The sequence below is a fragment of the Mugil cephalus genome, chromosome 11 (assembly GCF_022458985.1).
Source record: "Mugil cephalus isolate CIBA_MC_2020 chromosome 11, CIBA_Mcephalus_1.1, whole genome shotgun sequence".
NCBI lineage: Eukaryota > Metazoa > Chordata > Actinopteri > Mugiliformes > Mugilidae > Mugil > Mugil cephalus.
Genome location: NC_061780.1, coordinates 17,113,520 through 17,138,846, shown reverse-complemented (window position 1 = coordinate 17,138,846; position 25,327 = coordinate 17,113,520). Strand labels below are relative to the sequence as shown.

The 25,327-nt window shown below is 42.2% G+C and overlaps 1 protein-coding gene across 1 annotated transcript; it reads left to right on the top strand.

The window, feature by feature from the left end:
- Window positions 1-12,322: 12,322 nt before the first annotated feature.
- Window positions 12,323-22,630, top strand: gapdhs (glyceraldehyde-3-phosphate dehydrogenase, spermatogenic). Its single transcript, XM_047598665.1, has 11 exons — window positions 12,323-12,422; window positions 19,250-19,307; window positions 19,731-19,827; window positions 20,122-20,228; window positions 20,764-20,854; window positions 20,959-21,077; window positions 21,189-21,270; window positions 21,388-21,539; window positions 21,641-21,803; window positions 21,934-22,031; window positions 22,128-22,630. The coding sequence occupies exons 2-11, from the start codon at window positions 19,279-19,281 to the stop codon at window positions 22,195-22,197; spliced, it is 1,008 nt and encodes a 335-aa protein (XP_047454621.1). The 5' UTR covers window positions 12,323-12,422; window positions 19,250-19,278; the 3' UTR covers window positions 22,198-22,630.
- The last annotated feature ends 2,697 nt before the right edge of the window (window positions 22,631-25,327 follow it).

Sequence of the window (25,327 nt, the reverse complement as noted above, 5' to 3'; positions counted from 1 at the left end):
GAGTAATGGAATAAATTCAAGAGTGTAATCTATACAAAAATCTGAAATAAAATGTAAATACACAATAGAGACAGTGCAAGTACACTCTGGACAGTTTTAAAATGATCAATGTGCTTTGATAAGAAAACAGCAGACGCCTCTCTCTCGTGTCTTCAGGCCGGAGTCAGAGCTTGGAGGAAATTAGCTTAGCTTGGCATTAAGTCTGGAAATTGTTTCCAATATGCTAATAAAACTAATCTAATTCCTAGCACCAGCTCCATTTAACACACACACACAACTCCCCAAGGAATAAATGCCACAGAAGAAGTCAGCAGAGACGAACTGGCCCAACAATAATCACAGCTGCTTCTTAAAAAGCCTTAAAACCTTTTCTTGCACAACATAAAAAATCACCATTGTCGTTTATTTGGTTGTTTCTTTCCTTGGTGTGTGAACTTTGCAGGACTTTTACCTGCAGGGTTAATATCACTGAGGTTTCACAACACAGGCTGCTTACATTTTAAGACAACAGTAAGCTGAAAATGGAAAAAGAAGTGGTAGGAAAGTTTGCAGTGGGACCCAGCTGGGATCAAATTGGCTCTGTTACGGGAATTTCTCCTAAGTGGAAACCAAGCGTGCAATACACAACAAGCTTTTTTTATCAACATAAAAATGTGGTCAAGGCAGTTTCAACAAAAGTGGCTAACATGAGGATGCAAAAACTGTAGAGTTATATCAACCATTATTTCAAGAAAAGTGCTGATTCTTAGGGAAAATCTGTTTTGTGCGTTTGTGTTTTAGGGAATCACTATGGTAGTGCTTGTGTGGTTTGTCAAAGGAATAAAAACAAATGCAACACAGTTTCAGGAAAGATGTTAACTAATTTCACAGTTCCTATGCCTGTAACTTTTAAGCATGTCTAGCCTTTGTGATGCCCACACAGCAACAGTACTGCTGGGGATGTTGGTATATTGTGACTAAAGACTCTTGGAGTACTGTGGGACATAGATGCTGTAACCTGTGCATGTAGCATACGCTAGTGTGAGCCATTTGTACTTGTGCGCTCATCAATCTGGCTCGATCTCTAAAAATGCCACACAAACGCAATTCAGCGCTGTCTTTTTTGCCAGTTGGATTCAGTTTCGTTTCTACTTCCTGACTCACATCCAGCACTGGCAACCGAAACTTTTGCCAAAATTTCACTAAAGACGAGTCGTGCCAATGCTTGTACCTTTGAAGCTTGTCAGTTAACGTTTCCTCAATGTGTTCCATCTTTGTTGATCCAAAACAATCAATACAAAATTTCCAGAGATGGAGAAGCAGCCGGAAATACTCAAGTGGAAACACGCTACAACCAAGTGAACCAGTTAAAGGTCTTGTGGTCCGTAGCACCGTAGCTGACATGCAGTTTTACAGAAATGTAAAAGTGGCGACGCAGACCACGAGAGCTTTGATTGGTCTGCTTGTTTACACTTTTGTATTTCTGGCTCCGCAATTTTTGACTTGATTGTTTTGTATCAATAAAAATGGAACACATCAAGGAAAGGATATACGAACATTTGCATCTTTTTCAGCGAAAGTTTTAGTCGCCATTGTTGAAAGTGAAGCTGGAAGTAGAAATACAATACAATGCGAGCCTGACTGACAAGTACAAATGGGGGGGTTGGACGACTGACACTGTACAAGCACTTTGGGTACAACCTACATGAGCACTGCATTGACCCTTCACAGCTTGTAAACAGTGTGAAGTATTTTGAGGGGCGGGGCTTAGCTGGAGGCAAAAAATCTCAAACATGCTAGCTTGTAAACACTAACATTTCTACGGACTGTTCTGGCAAGAATGGACAAGAAAAACGTCTGTTTTAGAGAATATACTAATACATTCACTCTCTGAGACCGTGAGTGAGTTGACTGATGCAACTACATTCACCGACCCTTACACTCTCACTCACTGGATGGACAATTTGACCAAAGGAGGACACAAAGGGGATGAATTCTGGTCTGTCTTTATCAAGTGAAGCCTATCCAACAAAGATACTACAAGAAGTATGTGGAACCATTGTGGAGGGTAACGTAGTAAATGCAACTTCTGACTGGACATCCCTGAAACACACAACTAACGTTGAGTTGGCTAACAGTTAGCATAAACATGTAACAAGAATCCCCCAAATAATGATTAATTTAAGTTCAATCAATCAATTTCAAATTCTGTCATGAGTTACTCTTAATCTTACTGTTGTCTATGACTGGTAGTGACTGGTATGCGATAAAGTTTAGCATGTGATAAAATCCAGCAAGATGAGATTTTTGCAGTTGACAGTGACAGTGTTTGCCTCAAGCTTCCCTCTGTTTTGCCTCCAGCTAATGTGACAGTGACATAGGCCATGAAGGGATTTATATAACCATTCATTTATTGCTATAGTTGTACGTCCAGGTCTGTCGTATTAAGTCTCCTCTGTGCTACTGGCATCATACAAGAAAACGGTGATATGTGGTCTTGGGTTTGTGCTGCTCTCTTATGACTGTGTGCCACAGGAGTTGGATTGCACCCAATTATGTTTCTCTAGTAATTATTATTATTGCCTCATGGTGGCACGAGGACAGTTTAAATCCCTATTGTATTGCTACTGTTGCTGCAAAGCATTATGTGTGCTTAAAATAAAAATCATTGCCGCATAAAGGAAAGTACTTTGCTGCGACTGACTGAACGTGGAAATTGTTTCCACTTATTATTTTCCCTTAAGGTACGTATCTATAGCACCGAGGTAATGTAACTTTATTTTTCTACTACTTTCTTTCTTTTTTTATTCTCACATGGGGTTTTGTGCTTTTATACTTTTCCAAGTCCATGTAGTTTTTTTTTTTATTTCTTTTTTTCTTGGTTATCACCAATTACCTTCCTTCCAGTCAATCAACAAGTCGTCCTGCTACATTTAACAGCGACTTCTAATAGCTTAAACTAACTGCAACAAACTATCCATTTCTCCCCTTTGAGGTTGGTTTCAATCTTGAAATATGAAGTTGGAGCATATTTAGTGATGGAAACCACCAGAAGTGCTAAAAATACCTCTGCCAGTCTGGTAGCCACGAGGCTCCATCACACACTCATTACCACACGACCTGAGGTTGGGAGGAGAGGAGAGAGGAGGGGATGTGGTCAGGAGAGTGAGGCATAGCGTGTGTGTGTGTGTGTGTCTGTGTGTGTGCGTGTGTGTGCGTGTGTGTGCATGTGTGTGCGTGTGTTGAACGGGTGAGCGGCAGAAATGAAGAGAGAAAGTAAGGGATGTGGTAAAAAAGAGAAGTGCAGAGTGAAAGAAAGGAAGAGGGAGGGATGTGAGGTGTGTGTGTGTGTGTCTGTGTGTGTGTGTGTGTGTGTGTGTGTGTGTCTGTCTGTCTGCGTCTGCACAGACTCAAGAATGGTTGTGGTCAGATACATTAGTATTATATGATATTTCCTATGGTCTCCTGGCATTTTTGAATGACGGCACATATTGCGCCTCCTGGACTATTACAGAAATCTTACATCACATCATTTCTGAAGAATTTGCAGTTTGTTTGTCTGGACAAATCTCCTCTTTCTACGATCCCCGACCTCGTCTCCTCTCCTTCTCCCTTCTTCTCCCTTTACCTTCCATCCTCTGCACTTTCAGCCACCTTCCCTTTCTCCTCTCGTCTCTGATTTATTCCCCTGTTTCTCTCCATCCGTCCGTCTGTCTATCTGCTGTTCTCTGTTCCAGCTGCCGTGTCCCTCCAGGACCATCAATCCTTCTCCTCAACCCATACCTGGCCCTCGTTCAGCGCGCACATGCAAGCGCACACACCGACACGCTCGCAGACGTACAGTAGTTACACACACACACACGCGCGTGCAAATACAGAGAGTGCGTGTATGCAGACACATGTTCGTCATATGAGCACACGTACACACACACATACACACATATCAGGAAGCCAGAGGGGCAACCTGATCCTTCAGTCAACCTTGGAGCAAATCACACAGATGGAACTTCCAGGTTTGGACCAGAATCTGAAATCAAGACTAACAAGGTGATCTGTGGATCAGCGGGCGGGGGCTGCGCGCTGGCGGGATCGCAGGTTTGAGCTCGGCTCGCGACCAGTTACCTGAATGATAACTTGAATTCGCTGAATGATGTTCTGTTGATATGTGGATTTTTTATAGATTTTCATGGAGAACAAATGCTCATTGTAAGACAGAAGCGTTCATTTATCAATGTGTTGAAGGTTTTTGAAGTGCATATAAAACGCGCACAGTCTAGCTGGATGGCTGAATGGGGGAATCAAAGCTTTTTTTTTATGTCATTATTTAAAAAAAATATGTTTTGAAATGGATGCCGTCTAGCATAACCGCCAAATATACAGAGTGTACACTGGGGCCCCAGCCCTCCACGTGTCCACCAATTAAACTAAAGTCGCCTCAACCACAAAATAGCACAATGACCAAACCATATTTTGTGTTTCCACTCAGTTAGACATGACATTTTTTTTTTGTGGAAATTCACATTTTAAGGTTTGTTACAGCCGGTGGTTCGGTGGTAGAAATCGACACAGGTGGTCAAAGACTTTTTTCTCGTCTGGCACAACAGCTCCGTCATACTAAAAGCAGGCTGACTGTTGGCGGCATGAAAGTGTGTGTCTAAATATGATGGAGAGGAGGTCCCGGGACTACATGAAACGCCCCTGTGTTTGCCCATAAAAATCTGTCCATCATAGATCAACCCCATGCAGCTGCTGTGAAGAAGCATCCGCCGGCACGCGAATACAAAAGCATTTGCTGCCCATGTGAAGAACAGTAGGGCACAGAAGAAGGATTTTTAGGGTTACATCGAGCTGGTCACACTGTGCTGTGTATTTATTTATTGCTGCAATCAATCAAACAGTCCTGATCTCATTGTGAGCATAACCCCCATGGTATTAGTTCATGACATTTCAGCGCATCTTAAAGTTTTTGCGTCGAGATCATTTTACAGCTGAAAACCGAGATCTCCAGCTCTCATTCTCACCCGTGCAGACTCTCTCCTCTGGAATTCAGAAGTGTGAATTATTATATTTGGATATTTAAACAGACAATTAAAGGAGTTGTCTGGGTAAATATTATCGCGTGTTTTGGTCCATATATGTGTCAAAGGCTGCAGGGCAGCCCAAGGCAAACACATGACATCAGCACACAGCGAGAGAAACGTACACACAGACGCACAGAAAAACCGATGCTGAGAGAAACTGAGAGATGAAGTGTGAGATAGGCGTGCAGGGAGGGGAGAGGGGGGGGCAGAGGGAGTAAGAATAAACAGGCAAAATTAGGTGAAAGAGAAGAAGAGGAGGTGGGAAATGAGAAACAGTAAGAAATGACCGGGTTGAAAAGGAAACATGATTAGAAAACAGAGGGAGAGCATCGTGTATGGGTTTGTTTCATGGGTGGCCGGATGATGTGTCGAATACACTTAACAGCCCCTTATTTACTAGCCGGCAGACGTGGTGGTGACGAGAGGAGAGGGGGAGATGAGGAGTGAAGCAAAGGGGAGCAATCTCATGCAGGACTGGGTGCTGATGGAAGGAGGTGAGCGGAGACAGGAGGGAGTGTAAGATGAGTACAGTTAAAGCGTTAATATACATTTTTGTCAGGTTCTAATATGGAAAGGGGAGACGAGACAAATATCTTAAAATGCAGAGGAGAGAAATGAGAAAAAAGGAGAGGAAAGAGGAGGCGGCAGGAGTGGTATATAAAGCCGGGTATTCTTGGGAAAAGTTGGGCCTAACAGCTGTTTAAACACCGTAGCCGTTCATGGTTTATCGTGTGTGCTTCTTTATTAATAGCATGTAATCTGCTTAGCACATTAAGAAATATAAATGAGCCAGATATATTGTTCTATTTCGTGGTTAAAATTCTAAAAATTAAACTTTTATGTATCACCTGCGAGATGACAAGTGAAATAGCTTCAGTCTGTTCGATGCGGTGTGTGAGGGACTGTAGTTTGGAGAGTAATGTACGTATATGTACCATTATTTAGCATATTTGGAATTATAATTTAATTCTATATTTGTTTTGTTTTGAACAGAAAACTAAATTCCTCTCTAAGATCCAATTGTATTACCAGCTTTATTTAAGATTAACCTTCAGCCTTTGAAAAATGTTTTCACTGCGGTGGCTCAGGTTTGAATTGAGTCTCCACCCTTTACTTTGCTGCTTGTTGACCTCTGTTTACTTCATCACTTCCTGTTTCTCTACATCATTAGCTATACAAATAAAGTATAATACTGGAAATGGACAAGTAATATCTCAGTGCCATTATGCCCCAATTTGCTTTAGCCATTTAGCTTCACTAATTAAAAAAGTTTCTTCTACATAGTCATTAGATGTATGCTAAGGTAAATCTGAATGAACATGAACGTGAAGACAATCATGAATTATTTGAAAGGCTAAAAACACTCAATATGACATCTCACATATCCAAATAGGCCGCTTTCAGAATTCAGAAATAATCAGTTAATTAGATAATTACTTGTGTGTTTCCTCTTACTATTTAATCTCTGACAAACTTCAGTGTTAAGACATGTGAGGGTTAAAACTTTTAACAATTAATTTATTGCAACTGCTGGTTCCAGAAGCAAAGAATGACTGTGAGGTCATTTCTACAGATGTTTAAAAGTCATCATAAAAAGGATTAGCTTTTAATTTGTTAGCAATGCGTTGGATTTAGTCAGAACTATTATGAGAAAACAACTTGTGACTTTTCGTTTCCTGTAAGGTTCTCCACACCGTTATCCTAAACATCCCGGCAGAGACAGTCATTATATTTCTGGTAAGTTTGCTCATCCTCCTTTCTCTCGTTTTTTTTTTTTTTTTCTTTTTTCTTTGCCCCTCTCTCTGCCTCGCTTACTGCTCCTCCAAGAAACGTTGCTCATCCCTCCGGAGACCCACCTGATGCTTTTGACAGAAGGTGTGCAACAGACGAGAGACACGTCGTATCTCAAGAATGTCGTCTTACCCCTGCCATACCACGTTTTACACACCACGCACACGCAGGCGGTTGCGAGGACATTCCACTGGCTCGCTTCGTTTTTTAAACCTTAACCTGACACTCGTCCAAACCACTATAAGATTGAACTTTTGCTCTTCGGCTGAATTCAAACCGCAAAAGAGTGGTAGAATTTGCCTATGCGCACGCTCACTCGCGAAGTAACACAAGACATCAAGGTTGAGCATGCACGTCGCTTTCTTTCCAGATGGAAATCCAATTAGATGTTGAACACATCACCTATGCGAAAACTAGCCAGCTTTTCTGGCATCGACACGCAGGTGAGCTATCCTCATCTGACCTGACTTGAAATGTCAGCGTAGGAGATGCGCGATGGTGGCGCGACCGGGGAGAGGATGGAACTCAGACAAGTGGAGATAAAACATAATATAAAAGAGAGGCAGTTGGAAAAAAAAATATGCAAAAAATGCCTGCGGTTAAGCAGCGCTTGCAAGTTTGTATTTTTATGAAAAGTGTGAGATGCTCTGAGATGTAGTGACTGGTTAAACGTAACATCAAGAGAGGAGACTGCATGAGGAAATCACAATGAATAAAATCAATTAAAATTAAAGGTTGCAGGCAAAGATAATGTATTATAGCTCCATTAATTTGTAATAGATTTGGGTTAAAAGTAGAATTTGCAGCTTAGATATTAATATTGTGGTTTGGACACATGATAGTTGACTTTGTAAACTTGTACCCGTCCAGTTACTAGCCTATATAGTTGCCTAAGTTGACTCCATGCGTGTTCCTGTCTACATGCTTATTGAACTGAAAGATAACCCATCCAACAGTTTTTTTTTATTTTTATTTTATCAGGATGTCAAATATATTGCTGCAGCAGCTCGGCCCGAATATGAGAACAGTTTTATTGCACAACACCTTGTTTGCTTCCACGGTAAAAACCCAGCCAAAGGTTAACACTGGCACGGTCTCTCACACCGCAAGGCTGATTGTGGAGTTCTTGCAGGCAGTCCATCTCTCAGACAGACAACGCTCTAATAACGGCCCGTTTCAGAGCCAGCGCTGTTTGTCAGAAGCTGCCAAATCCAGGTTGAGGATTTTGAGATCAGATTAACAGACATCCTACTGCAACCTCCAAGGGAAACAAATCTCTGCTGTGATGAGGTGACACTTCCAGTCGCTCCGTGCCAGGCCAAAGAAAACACAGCAGACCGGCGGCGGAGGCGGGAGAGGAAGTGGAAGAGATACGGACGGCTGAGAGATGGGTAGTTTGAAAGGTAGGAGAGTAAAGCAGGTGGATGTACACACTGAGTGATGAGCCTCAGCTCATGATCAGGCTCCACCGTACATCTTTACTCATTTAACGTATGTTGTGAATGAGACTCATTGAGAAGGTGCACAATAAAAACACAGGTATTTAAAGGTTTTCAGGTTCACTTTAACTGCACAGTTAGCGTATAATGTTCAGTTTACGTTACCGTGCTCAACGTGATATTTTATCTGCGATTTCCCCTTTTCAGAGAGGAGACTCATTGACTTTCCAAAGCCAACGTATTCAGCTAGTGTGAAGATTTGAGCCAGCAGCCCTTCTACCTTCAGACAGGCTCTCTCACAGTTTGGCCTCCGTTTGCCTTCCACCATTTTTGGACCGTGTGGAGAAATGCAGTAGCCAAAGGCGCAGGCTATGCATAAGTGATGTTGAGGGTTTAAATCTGACTAAAGATGGCTTTGCTGTATTTCATCCCCACTCCTTCCCGTCGTTTCTTTTATTTTCCACTGTGTACTTTCTTAACGGGCAGATATACGCTATAAAAAATAATTGTCATAATGAATGTTTTAACTTCGGCTAAAAACCTGGCCCTCTAGGCCCTCCATGCAGACTCTGTGGTCTGCTGATGCTAAGCAGCTCTTGGCATGAGTGTAACTCCTCGATTAGTGCCCTTTTAAACACTTATAATTCACAGCTTATGAAAATATTGTCAGAGAGGGCCAGCTCTCTGCCTGAGGGGGTCAGGAGGTTGTTTTAATGGCACGGTGGGCTCCGCGTGTTGAGCTGCTCGGGCTCGTAGCATTAGCGTTGCCTTAAATCACTTTCCGTGGGTTGAGAATGTGAGGAGAAAAACCATGCGAGATATAATCATATGTGCAGTAATGTAAACGCAAAAATTAGGCGCCGGCTTTTAAAACTGGAACATGTGGAAATTATTTTAAAATTACAACATGACAAATGGTTTGTTTTTCCAGCGTTGTGTATAAAGGAAAGCCTGAATTCTCATATGTTCACATCTGCACATACACACACCCATGCACCTCTGGTCAGACCTAAATTTCCTGTTAAGTAGTGGTAGGAGGTGAATATGAAAGATTTGTCATTTGGCTAGTGGCTCATTTCAGCTGACAGTTTACACAAGGAAGTTTAAATATCAATAAATACTTTGTCCTGCTACACAGGTGCTTTCATTTTATAAAACATAATCTATGATGTGTAGGGGAAAGATATGTTGGAAACCGCCCAAGAAAAGCCAACTTTATTATAACAAACAAGGCTCCACTACAACCCAATCTGCACCACAAACAGCACAGAGATTTAGTGCTCAGTGCGGACGCATAGTCCCGATATATGTTTTAGGGGTGCGGATTGACTTGCTTCTGTTCCCACTTCCTAGTAACTTGCTATTACTCCTTAATGTATTAGAGTCTCGAGAGAGAAATACGTTTAAATTGGCTAAATATCATGAGAAAATCATTACAAATAAACAGCATAAAACAGGAAAAGAGACCAATGAAGTTTGAATTATGAATCCTATTAAAACTTGCATAGTCCAGTCCTGTTTTAATTTACAGTCAATGAAGCCGCTTCACATGCACATTAGAATAACCCAAACGAAAACATGTATTTCTTTTATCTTTGCTAGATGTCCTTATATGTTTTAACACTATCATTTTATTTGTCCCAAAATGATGTCATAGTGTGGGTTTCATATTTTAGCTGAATGGTCACAACACTGACGCTCAACTTCAGTGTTACCTGATACAAGTGCTTCAATTTAAAGGGAAGATCGCCCCCTGGTGTCCACACTCAGCAGGTACCTTTAATAAATGGCCCTCAAGTAGAACCACCCCTCCTGTTTTTATTGTATCACGTCCCAGTTTCAGTGATTACATTTATGTCTCTGAAATGTTTAGTGCGCTTACTATATTGACATACTTGTTCCAGCAAGCTGTCTGCCTAATATTCAAAATATTAATTTAATTAAATGTCCCTCAAGTGCACATTTGAACAGTTTCCTGTTTCATTTCCTGTGATTCCTTTTGATTGAGGAACATAACTAACCCTAACCCACTTTAATCAACATAAAATGCACACTGGCATACTTTTTTTTTTTTTTTGGTTCAACAATAATGTTTCTCTAAACTGTTTAAATCTTTGAGCTCATCTGTACCAGACTCCGGGCACTGATGGGAACATCTAGTCCAATATTTACAGGACAACACTGACCTCTGATGCTAATCCTTTTTCACACCTCTCTGCTCCTCTCTGTCCCTCATGTTTGGGGAGCTGTTTTGTATCCCAGCAAAACCAAAAATGCATATTATATTAAGTATTCCTCCAGGCTGCATGCGGGTCATGTTAATGCCAGGTTAATGTTGAAGATGATGTCAAAAGACTTAATTTAAATGCATTGCCAAAACATTAGGTAAACAAATGCATTCTAATATAACTGTCCCTATTTAAATCGTAGCTTCAAGACTTCAGTGATGTTAAGTTCATGTTGGAACAGCAACAGATTGTAATTCAATTGTATGATGGAGGATGTAGTTTGTGGTTATGTTCAACTGTATTACATTAAACACTGTTTTTTTCTGTTATTTAGCCTAGGTCAAAATGATGTTATCAAACTGAGAGGAACAACGCAATGCAATTCAATAGTTCTACAAACCACAGCCTCATTCGGTGCATCACTGTTGTATTAGAGTACATTCATTTTTATTAAGGTACCAAGTGAATTGGGAAGTGGGTGTGGCTCGTTGAACATTTGACACAAACAGGAAGCTATAACGCCTATCCTGTTGTGCAGGATGGTGGATTGTCCAGGAGGTGGTGCCATCGCTTAACATCTGCTCCAGAAACTCGGGCTTTTTTGGGTGGGACACTCCGAGTCTCTACATACGGTCGTGTTCGATTTCAAGTTCAAGACAATTTGAGCATAACATGACCCTGACCATGGGGAATTAAGAGCAGGCTTAGAAAGATAGAACAATGGACAGAAAGATAGATTGATTGATAGATAGGTAGATGCCTTATATACAAACATGATGCCTTAAAGCAGCCACGTGATAACATTGCTTTCATTCTACTGTAATGCTGTAATAATGCTGTATTTTATAAGCAACTGGGTGTAAGACCAGTCCGTTATAAAATGCGGAAATCAAACCTCTGTCAGACATGACGAAATGCAGAAGGGGATGTGCATTGTGTGCTAACCACGTGGGCCAACCAGCGTCCTTCCTACTTTCTCTGCACTGCAGGGATTTCCCATGTTACACTACAGTAGGCTACGCATCCTGCCTCACGTAGGCTCCCTCTCAGTGTGACTTCAGTACATGCCGTGATACGAGGAGAATAAATATAATTTCAATAAAATAATACAGTTTCACCCAGCCCTAATAAAAATGTACTTATTGTTATTATTGTTGTTATTATTATTTCATAATATGGCACAGTCAAGCATGCAATGAATGCATTTTAATTTTATTTTATTTTATTTATTTATTTATTTGCAGAAGAACAGATGGTGTTCATGGAAACGTGACCTACTAGTTGCATGACTTCTTACGTAAGAACGCTGCATCCATCTATATAGTGTCTCTCCCTCTCTCTCTCACTCACACACACAGCATCCATAGGGGATGTGGCCCACAGTCCTTCACACATCAATGAACAACAATAGAGTCCGGGCTATACAAACAAGCACAGTGTGAAATTCAGATTAATTTATTCGTCGCTTTCTACCATTTCTTCCACTTCCACGAGTCTGCATCGAGCAATGTGTCCCCGGTGTTTCATCACATCCGGACGTGCGACTGTGCATGTGCATGATGGGAAAGGGATAAAATGCTTCATCATTCACCACTTCCTCAATGGCACCTTGCCAGTCTCCCCCTTCTCTCTCTCCACTCTCTGTCCCTGTCTCTCTGGTTTAATGGCCATTCATCATGGGCCCAAGCCCCAGGTCTCTCCTATGAACGGACATTAACAGGACCCTCGTGTTGCTATGGCATCCGCTGGAAGAGAGAGAGAGAGAGAAAGAGAGACGACAGGCCAAGGATGGCGTGACGTCACGTCGCCTGGGCGACCAGGCTCCCCGAGGCACGTGTCGAGTATAAAAGTGGAAGGCGGCGCTCTGAAGTGCGCACACAGACTTAAGCAGCATCAGCCGTGAGGTAAGCCTCCACAAAAAATTACTAATTTTCAGGACATTAACCCCTTGTTACTTTTATTTTACAGGAATATTGCTAAATTATCTAAATTAATATAAACAAATCTTAACTGAACCCTTAAAACCTTAAAACAACTAACTCCACTGGTTCTTACATAATGCTAACCATGTTAACCCATCATACATAAACGTGACGTGCGACTGTATATTTTAAATCATGATTTCCATCATTATCGTGAAACCCGTCCATCTTCTATTGAGACCAGAGGTTGTGCGCGAGTTGCGGAAGCCGGCGTCCATCCTGTAGTCTGCGTGTGCTCACAGCTCATACATCCTGGATTAATTAAATAGGATCCGTGTAAAGTGGCGCAAGATCACAAAAAGACGTAGAGTCGAGAGACGATAGACGGCTACGTAGCTCATTTACGGTGCTTAAAGCAGCCGCCGTGGAAGAGTGCGTGCTTTTATGGCACGCTACAGGAAGAGAGAAGGGAGGATGGGAGGGGATGCGGCCATGGCCTTGCAGTCTGGAGAGAGAGAGAGAGAGAGAGGCAGTGTGTTGTGTAATGCTTTATGCCCGAGTTGTTCGTAGCATCAGATAGCTTCAAATAAAGTCCACGAATGCTCAACATTGCTGAAATAAGGAAGGAATTGTGCCCGGGTGTAAAGAGAAGATATCACGTAGTGACCCATTCATTCATCTGAAGCGGATAGCGTGACATTGGCAGCTCGCAATGCTGCATCTGCGGAAGTGGATTAGACTCCATGTTATGTAACTAGCAGCACATAGACGTGTACTACAGAGTTTTACACAGCAGAGCACATAGCAGTACAATTGGAAGATGGTTATTAGTTTCCAGTAAACCCCCTAGTTTAGTCACCCTCCTGCAATGAGTTGGACTTGAAGTAAAAAAATGAGTGTACGTGCGAGAAAAAAAAAAGGGAGAGAGAGCGAGAGAGAAAAAGCTACGTGCCATCTCCAGTCTTCGTGATGAAGCTTGTCGACGTTACGCCACTAGGAGATGTGCTCGTGCTGTCCACGGTCACGTACGCCCTCAGCACAGGATCACCGGCTCGATTACCGACTGACCGCGTCGTTTACTGCTCGACTTTAATGTCCCCGTTTCCAGCATTTTCTCCGTGTAAAACTAAAAATGCACTTCACGAGGTACCTCTGAAGGACAGGGAGACGGTGTCGCGTGATTCTGCCGCAGTTTGACTTCACACTCAACATACCTGTTGATGCAGTTTTCAAAGGGGGCCTAGTTTTTAAAGTAACAAGACCATACGATTATAGTTAATGTCCAATTTATTAATAAACCAAAATAGGATAATGAGTCAACTGTATTCAGTGGGGGGAATATTCATAATTTCACAGGAGGTTGATAAGATAAGGTTGTACAACACCTTAATTGGCAACCCTTCCCATGAAGACGCTGAATAAAGAGGTTTTAGCTGCAGTATTTTGACTTTAATTAATTTCAGGTGTGGCACAGGGAGATGCAGCCATGTCTGCCCGTTGAAGGTCATCACTCCAGCTAGTGAAGGTCACAGCAGGCCCTGAGCTGCTCTAGTGATGCTGGTCAGCTCTCGTCTTTTAATCTCCAGCTCCTTATTGATCAGAAATCACTTCTTCTTAATGTAGCCATCGCTGGACACATGTCAGCCCATCATCTGGATGACGAAGGTTATCAATAGGAGCATCGTAGCATTGATGCCCCTAGGGCTACTAGCTGCTAGCTGGTCGGGAACCTTTCTATGGTTGTCACCAACCACATGCCATACTCCATTAGACAATACTGCATTTCATACATTTATATTGTGACATGATTTTCAACCTTCTTCTAGCTCGATCGTTAAATCATTTTAACAATACAGTCGTTAAAATGATGTGTCTAGTTTTGTCCGTGTCACATTAATATAAATTGATTGGGTACTTGTATTGAATTTTATATGTCAGTGACTGTGCTGACCTTTTGTTGAGCCAGGGGTAATATTAGGCTATGAGATTAGTTGGAGTCAAATAACACAGGAGGTTATTAAGAAGTTATGGACAACCCTGGGGAGCTGCTTGTGACGTATATAACTTGGAAAATGTGACATCCCAGTGGCATTACATGTAGAAGTGGACAGGATGTTCACATAGTGTATATATCATTCTTCCTATAATGTAATGAGGTTAGCTTTTCTGGTACACGCTTTAGGATAAAAAGCAGCACAGATTAGATTCCTGCATCCTGCAGTCAGTAGAGAATCACTACAGCTAAATGTCACGTTAGTCGTGATACTAATTTGCATAAAGCTTTGAGTCATTTGTTCTTCTTGAAGTGGTTATGAGGGTTTTCCCTTGACTAACTCAAGTTTTCCAATCAAAGGTAGCGTGGTGGTTTTTAGCACGAGGCCAGTATGACTGCCGGCTTTCTCATTCACCAACCATTTTGTCTGGGACGTGTGAGAGAGAGAAGGAGGTCCAGAATGACTCATATCTCCTGCCCCGCTGTAACGTTTGATTCCTTAAACTGGTGACTGTTAGGGGCTGAGTGCTAAGGATCCTACTCATACAACAACAGATTTCCCTTGCATTTAATTATATTACATTCATTAAATGTGCACAGACACTACACTAATGTAGCTTGCCCTTAAGAGGGCAAATGAGATCTGTCATCTGTCTTCTGATGCCAACTCATACACGTGCATGGCCCAGCGCTACCTTGCCTCTGTGGTCACGTGTCTCTTTCCTATTGAGCCCTCTGCAGTCTGATACTGCACACCTTTTACTAATTCATGATGGTTGGTGTGTGTTTATGCATGTATGCAGCTGCAACCATTGTGCAACCATTATATTAAGCCTTATCGTATAAATCAGGCTCTTGTATGGGGTGTATTAGGTTATATAGGGATGCATAGGTGGGTGCAAGCCATGATAATTTGCTGCTGATGAAATGTATTCCTGACAGTTTCTCAATGACTGCTGGAGGACATTCCAGCTGAGTAAGACACGCTGCCAATGGGGGGTTATGTCTGTTTGTGTGCATGTATCTGACAGATGACGGGATAGTGTTGGACATTTAACTGACTGCTTTACAGCAGCAAACGACATTTCCTCAGAGATGAGGCTATAAAAAAAAGAGTAAGCAGATATGCTGCTAGAGAGGAGAGAGTAAAGGAAAGGTGAGCTGAAAAAAAAGTTCCTTACAAATAATGTGAGTCCAGAAGCTTCTTTTTATGCGACTCACGGAGAAAAGGCATTACCTGATTGGATCGTGTCTCTGGCCTGCAGCCAATCAACCCACTGCAGTGGAAAAACACTAGAGAGAAGGAGGGTGTGACAGAGGGACAGAGAGGTCTGAATAGACGAGGGACGCTGAAAAAGTGCAGAAGAAAGGAGGAAAGATGGGGGGGAGTGGTGTAGAGAGAAGGGAACGTGTAGACCGAGTCAGTGAGTTCATTCAGTCGCTGTCAGCTTTCCAATGAACACACAAACGGGAGGCAAACCAAAGAATACTGATTTGTTAGAACCTCTTCTGCCGTTGATCGAGTGAATTATATAACTGGGTTACTCTGTGAGAGTGTATTTAAGACATAGCACTGTTGTGTAGCAGATCATCTGTGCTACTCTGATGAATGCCCATATAAGGATGTGCAGCTAGTTACTGGAGTCCATTCGTAGTTCAGACAGTTCTGCAAGACTGTTGATCTATGACAGAGATTAGAAGAATCAGTATCAGCGCTCGACGCCACAAGGAAAATGCTGTGTCATGCTCCTCTCTTCCTCATCCCACCTGATGCTACCGATTGTCTTCGTCCTTTTTCTATTCGACTCAACATGAGTCACCTCCCTGCAGCGGTCCCCCCTTACTGCACATACGCAACCGTGGCGACCCTGTTTCGCACCGGTTAAATGTGCCGAAAATGGGTCGCCACTCAGGGGGAGGGCAGGGTGCCCTAAATGAACAGGGCCAGACAGACAAAGAGATGGAGGAGGGAGGGCGCGCTGAATTTTAACGATTGGTTTGGGAGGTGGGGTGGTGAGGGCAGGAGAGTTATGAAAGGAAAACAACTCTAACAGACCGAATAATAAGAGAAGCGATTAAAAGGATGGATGTAAAACAGGAAGAGAAAACGGTTAAGAAGCGAGCACTTGGGTGCACTTCCTCACTGAGCACGACCGTGCACAACACTGACTGGCTGGTTCAACTGTTGCCTAACCAATCAGCAGAGGAGAAGGAAGCACCACCCACCCAATAATTCAGTCTGATCCAGAAATCAGGAACTCCCAAACGAGGAGTCGTGTGTGAGCTCTATAAGTCAGTAAAAGTTTGTGTGTGGTTAGAAAAATCTGGAAAGAATCTTTTTACTCTTACTCAACCGCTGGTTGTCTTTTCACCAACATTTTAATGAGTGTCAGCAGCTAACAGCGTGTTAGCTCCTTCGCTCCACACAATACTGCCTTTGTGAGCGCTGGCATGTCAGTAGTGGGAGTGTTGTCAGAGAGTGTGCCCTGAAATCTCGAACCATGCTTGACTAGTCTGCACCTGAACGCAGTAAGGGTGTGTGTGTGTGTGTTGTGGAGAAGTGTAATGAGCTGCTGACCTATAATACAGTTTACAGTAGAAACTTTACAAATGCAGTCTGTTATTAGTTTTGTAGAGAACACGTTTGAGCAACCTTTTCTCTTAATTCCGTTGACTGCAACGCAGTAGTGAGAAATCATTTCCTTCAGGACATTAGGTAACCACAAGAACTTCCAGCTGCCTCCTTTTCACATTTGATTGCTCAAACCCACTTGACTGCCAAGCAACACCTATATACATACGTGATGGAGTGTGTTTACATACAGGACATACATACATCAGCCAGCCTCCAGTTCAAGCTTCAATCATCTGGAGCATTCAGCCTCCTATCTACCTCCACTAATGTGAAGGAGCCTATTCTGATTTAAAAAATAAAAAAAGGAACATCATTTTTCTGTGGAGCAGCCATTTTGCTTTGGAAACCCAGGGCAACTGCTCTGTGTGGAGAAAACCGAGAGAGAAAGAGAAGAGAAAGCCGAGGAGTGAGAAAGTGAGGAGGCAGGAGGGAAGAAAGAGAGGAGGCCGGTGCAGAAGTTTGTGAATGCACAATAGGTAATGGAGTAATGTGAGAATAGCATTGCCATACTGCATGCAGCCTTTCTCCTTTCCTCTGGTGACCTTGTGCTATGGATGCTAGCAGCAGAAAACAAAATGGCTGCTCTTCCCTGAAAGGAAGGTGCTGGAAATAGGCAAGATGCCCTTGTGAGAGATCTGAGTTGAAGCCACTGAGGCCATAATAATTCACCACTGGCAGACAGTCTGATAAATTGATTTTGACTGGCAACTAATGGTGTCAGTGTTGCAGCAAGGGGGAGGAGGGCACATTGTTCTTAAGCATCATCCGATAAATCCAGGTTTATATTGTCGACTATTGCTTCATTTGTGTGTCTGTGTGTGTGTGTGGGGGGGGAGAATAAGAGAGGCATGAGTTATCCTAATCTGGTTGCCCCCTTAGCCTATTTAAAGTGCTCCCACAATGCTTTGCACCGGATTGACAGTCCTGTCCTACCAGATTCCCACTGCGACACACACACACATGCACACTCGCACTGACACACACAGATTAGGAGATTACAGTTGCCTAAAATGACAACCAATCAGGTTCAAGGACGGTCCATGTCGCCCTTACTCTACCTGTGCCTTTCACACAAGTACAAACTTTCTATCTTTGTGAGGGCGTTGCGTTGACGTAATTCATTCATCAGTTGTTGCCACACAACATATAATGAGGCCGCTGGAAAACACACATTAGCTTCTGGTCACCGTTGAGAGATATCTGTACATGTTACAGGCTCGTGTAAATTTGTATAACTCTCTAACTAACTGTGAGTTTTTTTATGACTCAGCACAGATTTGGGAACCTAAAAGAGTTTTCAGACGGTGGTTAACCATTCTTAAAGACCAAGCACAGCAGAGGACAGGAAGAGGTGGAAATGGAGAAGGGAAGAGAAAGGGGAAATGAGTGCTAGAAAAGATGGAGGAGGAATTGTCCAGAGAATAAAGCAGCAGCTGTACATTATGAAAAGGAGATGAAAGCAGAGGAGAACGCAGGTTACATAGTTGGGTCGAAGCCAGGTTTCCTGCAGACAAGTCTCTCTTTGCTGCGTAGCATACCTGCCACCCTCTCCTTCCCTTCTTGTCCATTGTTTTCTAAACATGCCGCGGCATGATGTAACAGCTCCCTTCTCGTGCAGCAGAGGCCTCTAAAATGTGCCATTTGACTGCCTGTATTTTTCCCTGCCGACAGTAAACAGAAACACGCCTTTGCACACTTCCAGTCTTCCATTGTGCCACAGAACCGGCCTGATATTGTATAATCTACAAACTTTCTGCTTGAAGTGAAATTTGATTCTCGCGTCTTTTTGCGTCTCTTATCACTTTGTGAATATTACCGTATGTATTAACTTAACCATTTTTAATGTAAGTTTTGGTATTTTATCTGATGTCATAGTGTTATAGTGTCAAGGTGATTTTAGAAAATAAAATGTCCTAGACCACTATCAGTCAGTAAAATCAGCCAATTAATGTATTTTTCAAATTCAAATTAAAACTGCCTCCTATTATTAAAGTAACACTTCAAGTTTTTTTGTTGTCTACTGTCTCAACTAAATAACTAATGAGAGAGACAGGGCCCGGTCCATCTAATCGGGTGGGTTGGCAGCCAGGGAACATACCTAATTTTGGTTGCATAGGTAGTAATAGCGATAATTAGTAATAATAGTCTTTTTAATGGAGCTGTTTTTTTCTCTGTCCTCAGGTAATCCACATCCCTAAGCAGCAGCAACCATGTCAGACCTCTGTGTTGGAATCAATGGGTGAGTTTGACAGTACTTAGTTGAACTACTCTGCAGCGGAGCAGAAATGGATTTCTGTCACGTAATAATTCCACTGCAAAACCTTGATTGCTTGTCAAAAGTTCACCCTGCGGCCAACAGAGCTTCAGTGAACATGTTTACTACAGTGACCACCTATTTTTCATCCCTTCCCTAGTTACTAGTATTCTTCACTGATAAAATCTCATTAAGAACCTTTCAGTGTGAACCAGCAGCGACACTTTTTTTTTTTTTTTTTTTTTTTTTTTTTTTTACTGTTTGTGAGTGTCTTCCTCTCAAGAAGGCAAACCACTAATGGAGTCATTTAGTAGATTCATGTGAGGTCTCAAGGGTGGTTTAACATCCTGAGGATGTTTCCCACCATTTACCCGAAGCAACTCTTTCTCTCTCTCTCTTCCTCTGCAGCTTCGGTCGTATTGGCCGCCTGGTCCTGAGGGCTTGCCTCCAGAAAGGCATCAAAGTTGTGGCCGTCAATGACCCCTTCATTGACTTGCAGTACATGGTGAGAAGAAGATATGTTTACATTTATTCGGGCCACTGTCATTATACAGTTTGTGGTAAATGTAAGATTGAATCTTAAAGAGGCAGAAACTGACTCATACGTAAAGGAAATTTACTAATATTGCTAATTGCTAGACTTTTATCGTGAATTTCAATCCAGACTCCAATCTTCTTGAGTTGTCCAGAAAAAATACAGAACTGAATGAATTATATGTCACAGAAATGAATAAAACAATTATTTTAACATGCTTCTTATTGTGTATACTCACCATTGTACCCATTACCTTTCTGCTAGGTCTACATGTTCAAGTACGACTCCACTCATGGCCGTTACAATGGCGAGGTCTCCCAGGAGGATGGCAAGCTGATCGTCGACGGAAACGCCATCTCTGTCTTCCAGTGGTGAGTACTGAAGATGTTTACTGGCTAGTGCAGCTACCTTACAGATATCTGACTATCTGATGAATTTCTCACAACAGCACAAGTTGAGACTAGAGCTTTGTCTAAATGACTGAATACATTAATTTATATTTAGCTTTTATACTAAGGTGTTTTGTACCAGTTTGACTTGTTAGTCTTTATAATCCTGAATGAATTTCTGGCGGTGGAGTTAAGCCGTCTGCAGCCTGGGGCCTCGCTCACCAACATCAACCTCTCTGCCCTTTGTTGTGTTAGACCATTCAGAAATGGTGTCTCAGCCCTGCTAAAGCCAAAACCAACAAAAAGGATGGTTATAGGAGACACATTCCTGTTTCACAACACCTCTCTGAGCACTGTTTGTAAATCTCTGAGGCACGTGACATCTCAAGACTACTTCAGAAAGCGCAGGACGTACCTTTTTAACACCACTTCCTCTTTTCCCATGTTTCTGCTCTTGCATTATTTTGGTTATTTGTCCGCATCGTCTAAACTCCTTTTTTTTCTTTTTTGACTCTAGTATGAAGCCAGCTGAGATCCCCTGGGGCAGCGCTGGAGCCAAATACGTTGTTGAGTCCACTGGAGTCTTCCTCAGCGTAGAGAAGGCCTCTGTACGTACAAACACACACACACACATTAACACATACATTTGGTCTTCCAGATAGTCCAGTTGTGTCTAACCTATAGCCCTGTCTCTCTTTTTTTCCAATCACAGTCTCACCTCCAGGGCGGCGCACAGCGTGTGGTTGTGTCTGCTCCCTCACCTGACGCTCCTATGTTCGTCATGGGAGTTAACGAGGACAAATACGACCCCTCCTCCATGACCATTGTCAGGTAACGCATCTTTGCACATGCACGTCTGTGCACTTTTTAAAGTTTTGCTGCACCAGCTGACCAAAAACCTAAATATCAATCATCCTTACCTCCCCACCTTTCTGCGTATAGCAATGCCTCCTGTACCACCAACTGCCTGGCTCCCCTGGCCAAAGTCATCCACGACCACTTCGGCATTGAGGAGGCCCTCATGGTAAGATACAATACATCTGTCCACATGTAATACTGAAAGATTTATACACTGTCAGCAGTGAGCTTTTCTTACAGATGCTACCATGTTTTTAATGTTATCTGACTCTCCTCTTTGTAGACCACAGTCCATGCATACACAGCCACCCAGAAGACAGTGGATGGCCCCAGCGCTAAGGCCTGGCGTGATGGCCGCGGTGCCCACCAGAACATCATCCCAGCCTCCACCGGTGCTGCCAAGGCCGTGGGCAAAGTCATCCCCGAGCTCAACGGGTAAGGACATACGTACATTTGCTAACTGTGGTAATGACGTGGAGAATGATGAACATGGATCAGAGTAAGATAAACGTCTCACCGTCTCTGTCTCTCTCCAGTAAGCTGACAGGCATGGCCTTCAGGGTGCCAGTGGCTGATGTGTCAGTGGTGGATCTGACATGCCGTCTTTCCAAGCCTGCATCCTACGCTGAAATTAAGGAAGCCGTCAAGAAGGCCGCACATGGTTCCATGAAGGGAGTGCTGGGTTACACCGAGGACCAGGTACTTTATACTGTTAAACTGTTAGCAATTTAACTTCAAAATGCAAAGTCTGTGACTGACAGGGATGGTAATTGTATTTACAACCAGTACAGCATGATTTCTTACCTGTAGTGTGTCTGTTCTTTTGCAGGTGGTGTCCTCTGACTTCATCGGTGACACCCACTCCTCCATCTTTGATGCTGGTGCCGGCATCTCCCTCAACGACAACTTTGTCAAGCTCATTTCCTGGTGAGTTTTCAAGTCTGTATTAATTTAAAGTGTGAAAAGAAGAGACACGTTTCAAGGCTGACCTGTTTATGTCTTTCTTCTCACCTCCCCGTCCAGGTATGATAACGAGTTCGGCTACAGCAACCGTGTCGCTGACCTGTTGCTGTATATGCACTCCAAGGAGTAAGCACTTCCTGCCAAGAGAGGAAGTCAGGAAAGGGACCACCCCCTCCCCAGCCATCGTCTACTCCCTCCCTTCTCTTTTACACAGAATCCCACCCATAGCCTAGTCATAGCATCATGGCCTCTAGCTCTACTACAGTACACGTAGGCAGCAGCAACAGCGTGTTTGAGTGTTCTCAGAGTTTATCTGTTTTTCCTTTAACGGCGAAACAACCGGCCGGTGAAAGTATTTGTGTCCGTGTGCCCCGCCCTCCACCTCCCACTTTCACTTTAGATGTGTCGTTATGGCTCAGTACTATGGTAACTACTGTATCCATCTCCTTGTTGGTGTGTTTTAAAGGCTTAATTATGAGTGGAAGGAGGAGTCGGAGAGGCAGACCTGCTGTAACTCTGCTTAAGAATAATGAGACCAAGAAATAAAACTTGAAAAACCTCAAGCTGTGGAGTTGTCCTTTTGTCACCTCTTTTTAAATAAACCAAAAAGACAGTGCCGTGCTATCTATATGGTAAGCATGTGACGTCATAACTAGTGAAGTCTCCATGGTTACGGCCACTGAGTGGTAAAAAGTGACAGTTGAACATGGAGATTAGCAGCTAGTTTCAAACCTAGGCTTTAATAGTGTCTGAACTGTAAAATTAATTATAAAATGGAGAAGAGCTGTTGTGCAATTGACTGTACCAACAGATTTGAAAAGCAGTCAGAGATATATTTTACAGATATCTGCCATGGATCATTACATGACGAAGAAATAAGTGGAATCCAGACACAGAAACCTAGTGTTTTGGTTCACATTTTGTGTCCGGTAATTTTAGTGTATGCTGTATTTAAGTCATACCCTAAGATACTTAAATCACTTTCTGGAGGGCTGCCAGATAAGTTTGTGGATGTTGTTGTTTTGGCGTAGTTACTGCGACAGTAATAGTTCCATCAACAAATAATAACAAAACAACCAACTGAATATTTGTGATCACTCACACACACGTTACTTCTGAGTCTTAGCGTTAGCATCTTTTATCATAACTGAAATGACCTAAAACTAAATGAAACTGAGGCTAATCCACTTTGCCAAATTAATACAAACTCGTACATTTCACCATGTTTTTGCCACTCGGGGCATGGCCGTGGGCGGCAGTGACATCAGTGCATACCTTCTATTATACCTGAATGCCTGTGTTATGGAGATCTGCTGCACAGTGATTATAAAAAAAAATTGTTAAGCACGTGGAATAATAAAACTATAACATGCTGTCAGCACTAATGTACTATTATTTAAACTGTCCTGGAGGCATAGTAGATTTACCTACCAAGTACATTTGAATTTAGATGTTAACTTTATCTTAACTCACCTACTTTGCATATACCATAAAACAAGCCTGTGTATTAATACTGCTGCTTTTTCCTGCCCTCTTCGGAAGTATGGAGTAGGCCTACTTACATATAGAAACACTTGCTGTCCTGTGGTACTGCAAGAAGGACAGAATTGCAAGCTGCATTAATATAAAAGAAAGGTTTCAAATATGCCTTTTACTACCTTGGACAGATTATTTCCCCTTAAAAACAACGGACCTGAAAGGCCTTTAGATTTTGGATTAAGCGCCATCTACTGTCTGACATGACTAATGCACTGAATCTGGCTCCACCACCATCCATGAACCTTAATGACTGGACCTCAGAATAAACGGGAAAAATGCAATAACTGAAGTAGTAAGCAGTAGCCATGCTAAATAGTAAGTTTGTTTCAATGGATCATGTTACTTATATACACATTTATTTTGAAGTGCTTGAATGTAGAACGGCAGCGCCACCTGCTGTTATTGAATTCACCGAACCACGTAGAACAAGACCAGAAACCCCCGCCCCGTAGCAACAACCCTCCCAAAAAAATGTGACAAACAGTACAAGGCGTTGACCTGACCTCCAGACTCACTAGAAATCAAACTGATCAAGTATCTGTGCTATGTACTGGAATAAGCCTGATTCACAGAGGCCCCTCCTCTCAATACCTAGAACCTAAAGGCTCCCACTGCATTAGTGGCATATGGGAGACCTACACAATATTAGAAAGGTGGTCATAATATTATTATTGGTGTACATATCTGGTACTGTAAGGGAAATAATTTATATAGTTAGCATTGTTTTTTTTTTTTGTTTGTTTGTTTTTTTTATTCCATACACAGTTTTACCAGTAGTTTCATCCATGTAGATAAAAAGTAAAAAAGTAAAAAAAAAAACTGCCTCAGATAGAGATATTTAATTTTCCACCTAAACTGTTTGCACAGTGCAGATTTTGGGTTTTTATGGTGGGTTATTATGGTTATTCAGTCATCAACTCTGCTCACTCACAAAATAAAAGTCAGCAGTTTTATGATCCCCTTGTATTGTCCTTATGAAATTAATATAGTGTTGGCTAAAATATGAATACATCAGTACTGACAGTCACTGGATTTTTTTTTCATCTTCTTGATGTGTAAGAAAAAAAATCCTTTAGGTTTATGGTTAATTGCGTGGTCTGTAAAATTAATCATTTCCATTCACGCGAAACAGTTCAAAAGTGTTTAAGGATTCACCATTATGCTTAACTTTCAAACCGGTTCTGTCCATCTTGTTGCTCGTAAAGCCCGTCGCTTTACTGGGATTAACATCGTCATTTCAGCTGCTTTGTTTTTGTTCCATGGACGGATACGGTCTTGACAAAAGTATGGTAGGATTAGCATGAGGATTAGTTCACCAAGATCTCTTTGCAAAGATAATTCAAATTCGGTAATTTTCCTGTAGCCTAATTTCCCCATTGAAGCACAAAGACTGGACAGTTTTGAATGAAGAGGATTTGAATAAAGTTCCCAGGTCCAGGGGAGACGTTTATCTTATCTACTCTTTGCATCACATATGGCGGCGTTTTTGTTTTACTTTGTTTTTTTGTTGTTGTTGTTGTTTCTTGTCTCCCCAACCCTCCCTTTTTTATTTATTTATTTTAAAAAAAAAAGATTAAACATGTACTTACCATTCTGATTAATTGTATCACATCAAACGAAAAATTGTATAAAAATTGTAATTTTGTGATTGTGATTTACTTGATTTTTGTATTTTATGCAACTTTGTAACTTTCCTTACATTTGCATAGGAGAGGTGGGGA

Coding starts and splice junctions, on each gene's coding strand:
- gapdhs (XM_047598665.1), top strand. CDS start 19,279: ATGTCAGACCTCTGTGTTGGAATCAATGG. Junction 21,271..21,387: donor GCATTGAGGAGGCCCTCATG/GTAAGATACAAT, acceptor TCCTCTTTGTAG/ACCACAGTCCATGCATACAC. Junction 21,540..21,640: donor GTCATCCCCGAGCTCAACGG/GTAAGGACATAC, acceptor GTCTCTCTCCAG/TAAGCTGACAGGCATGGCCT.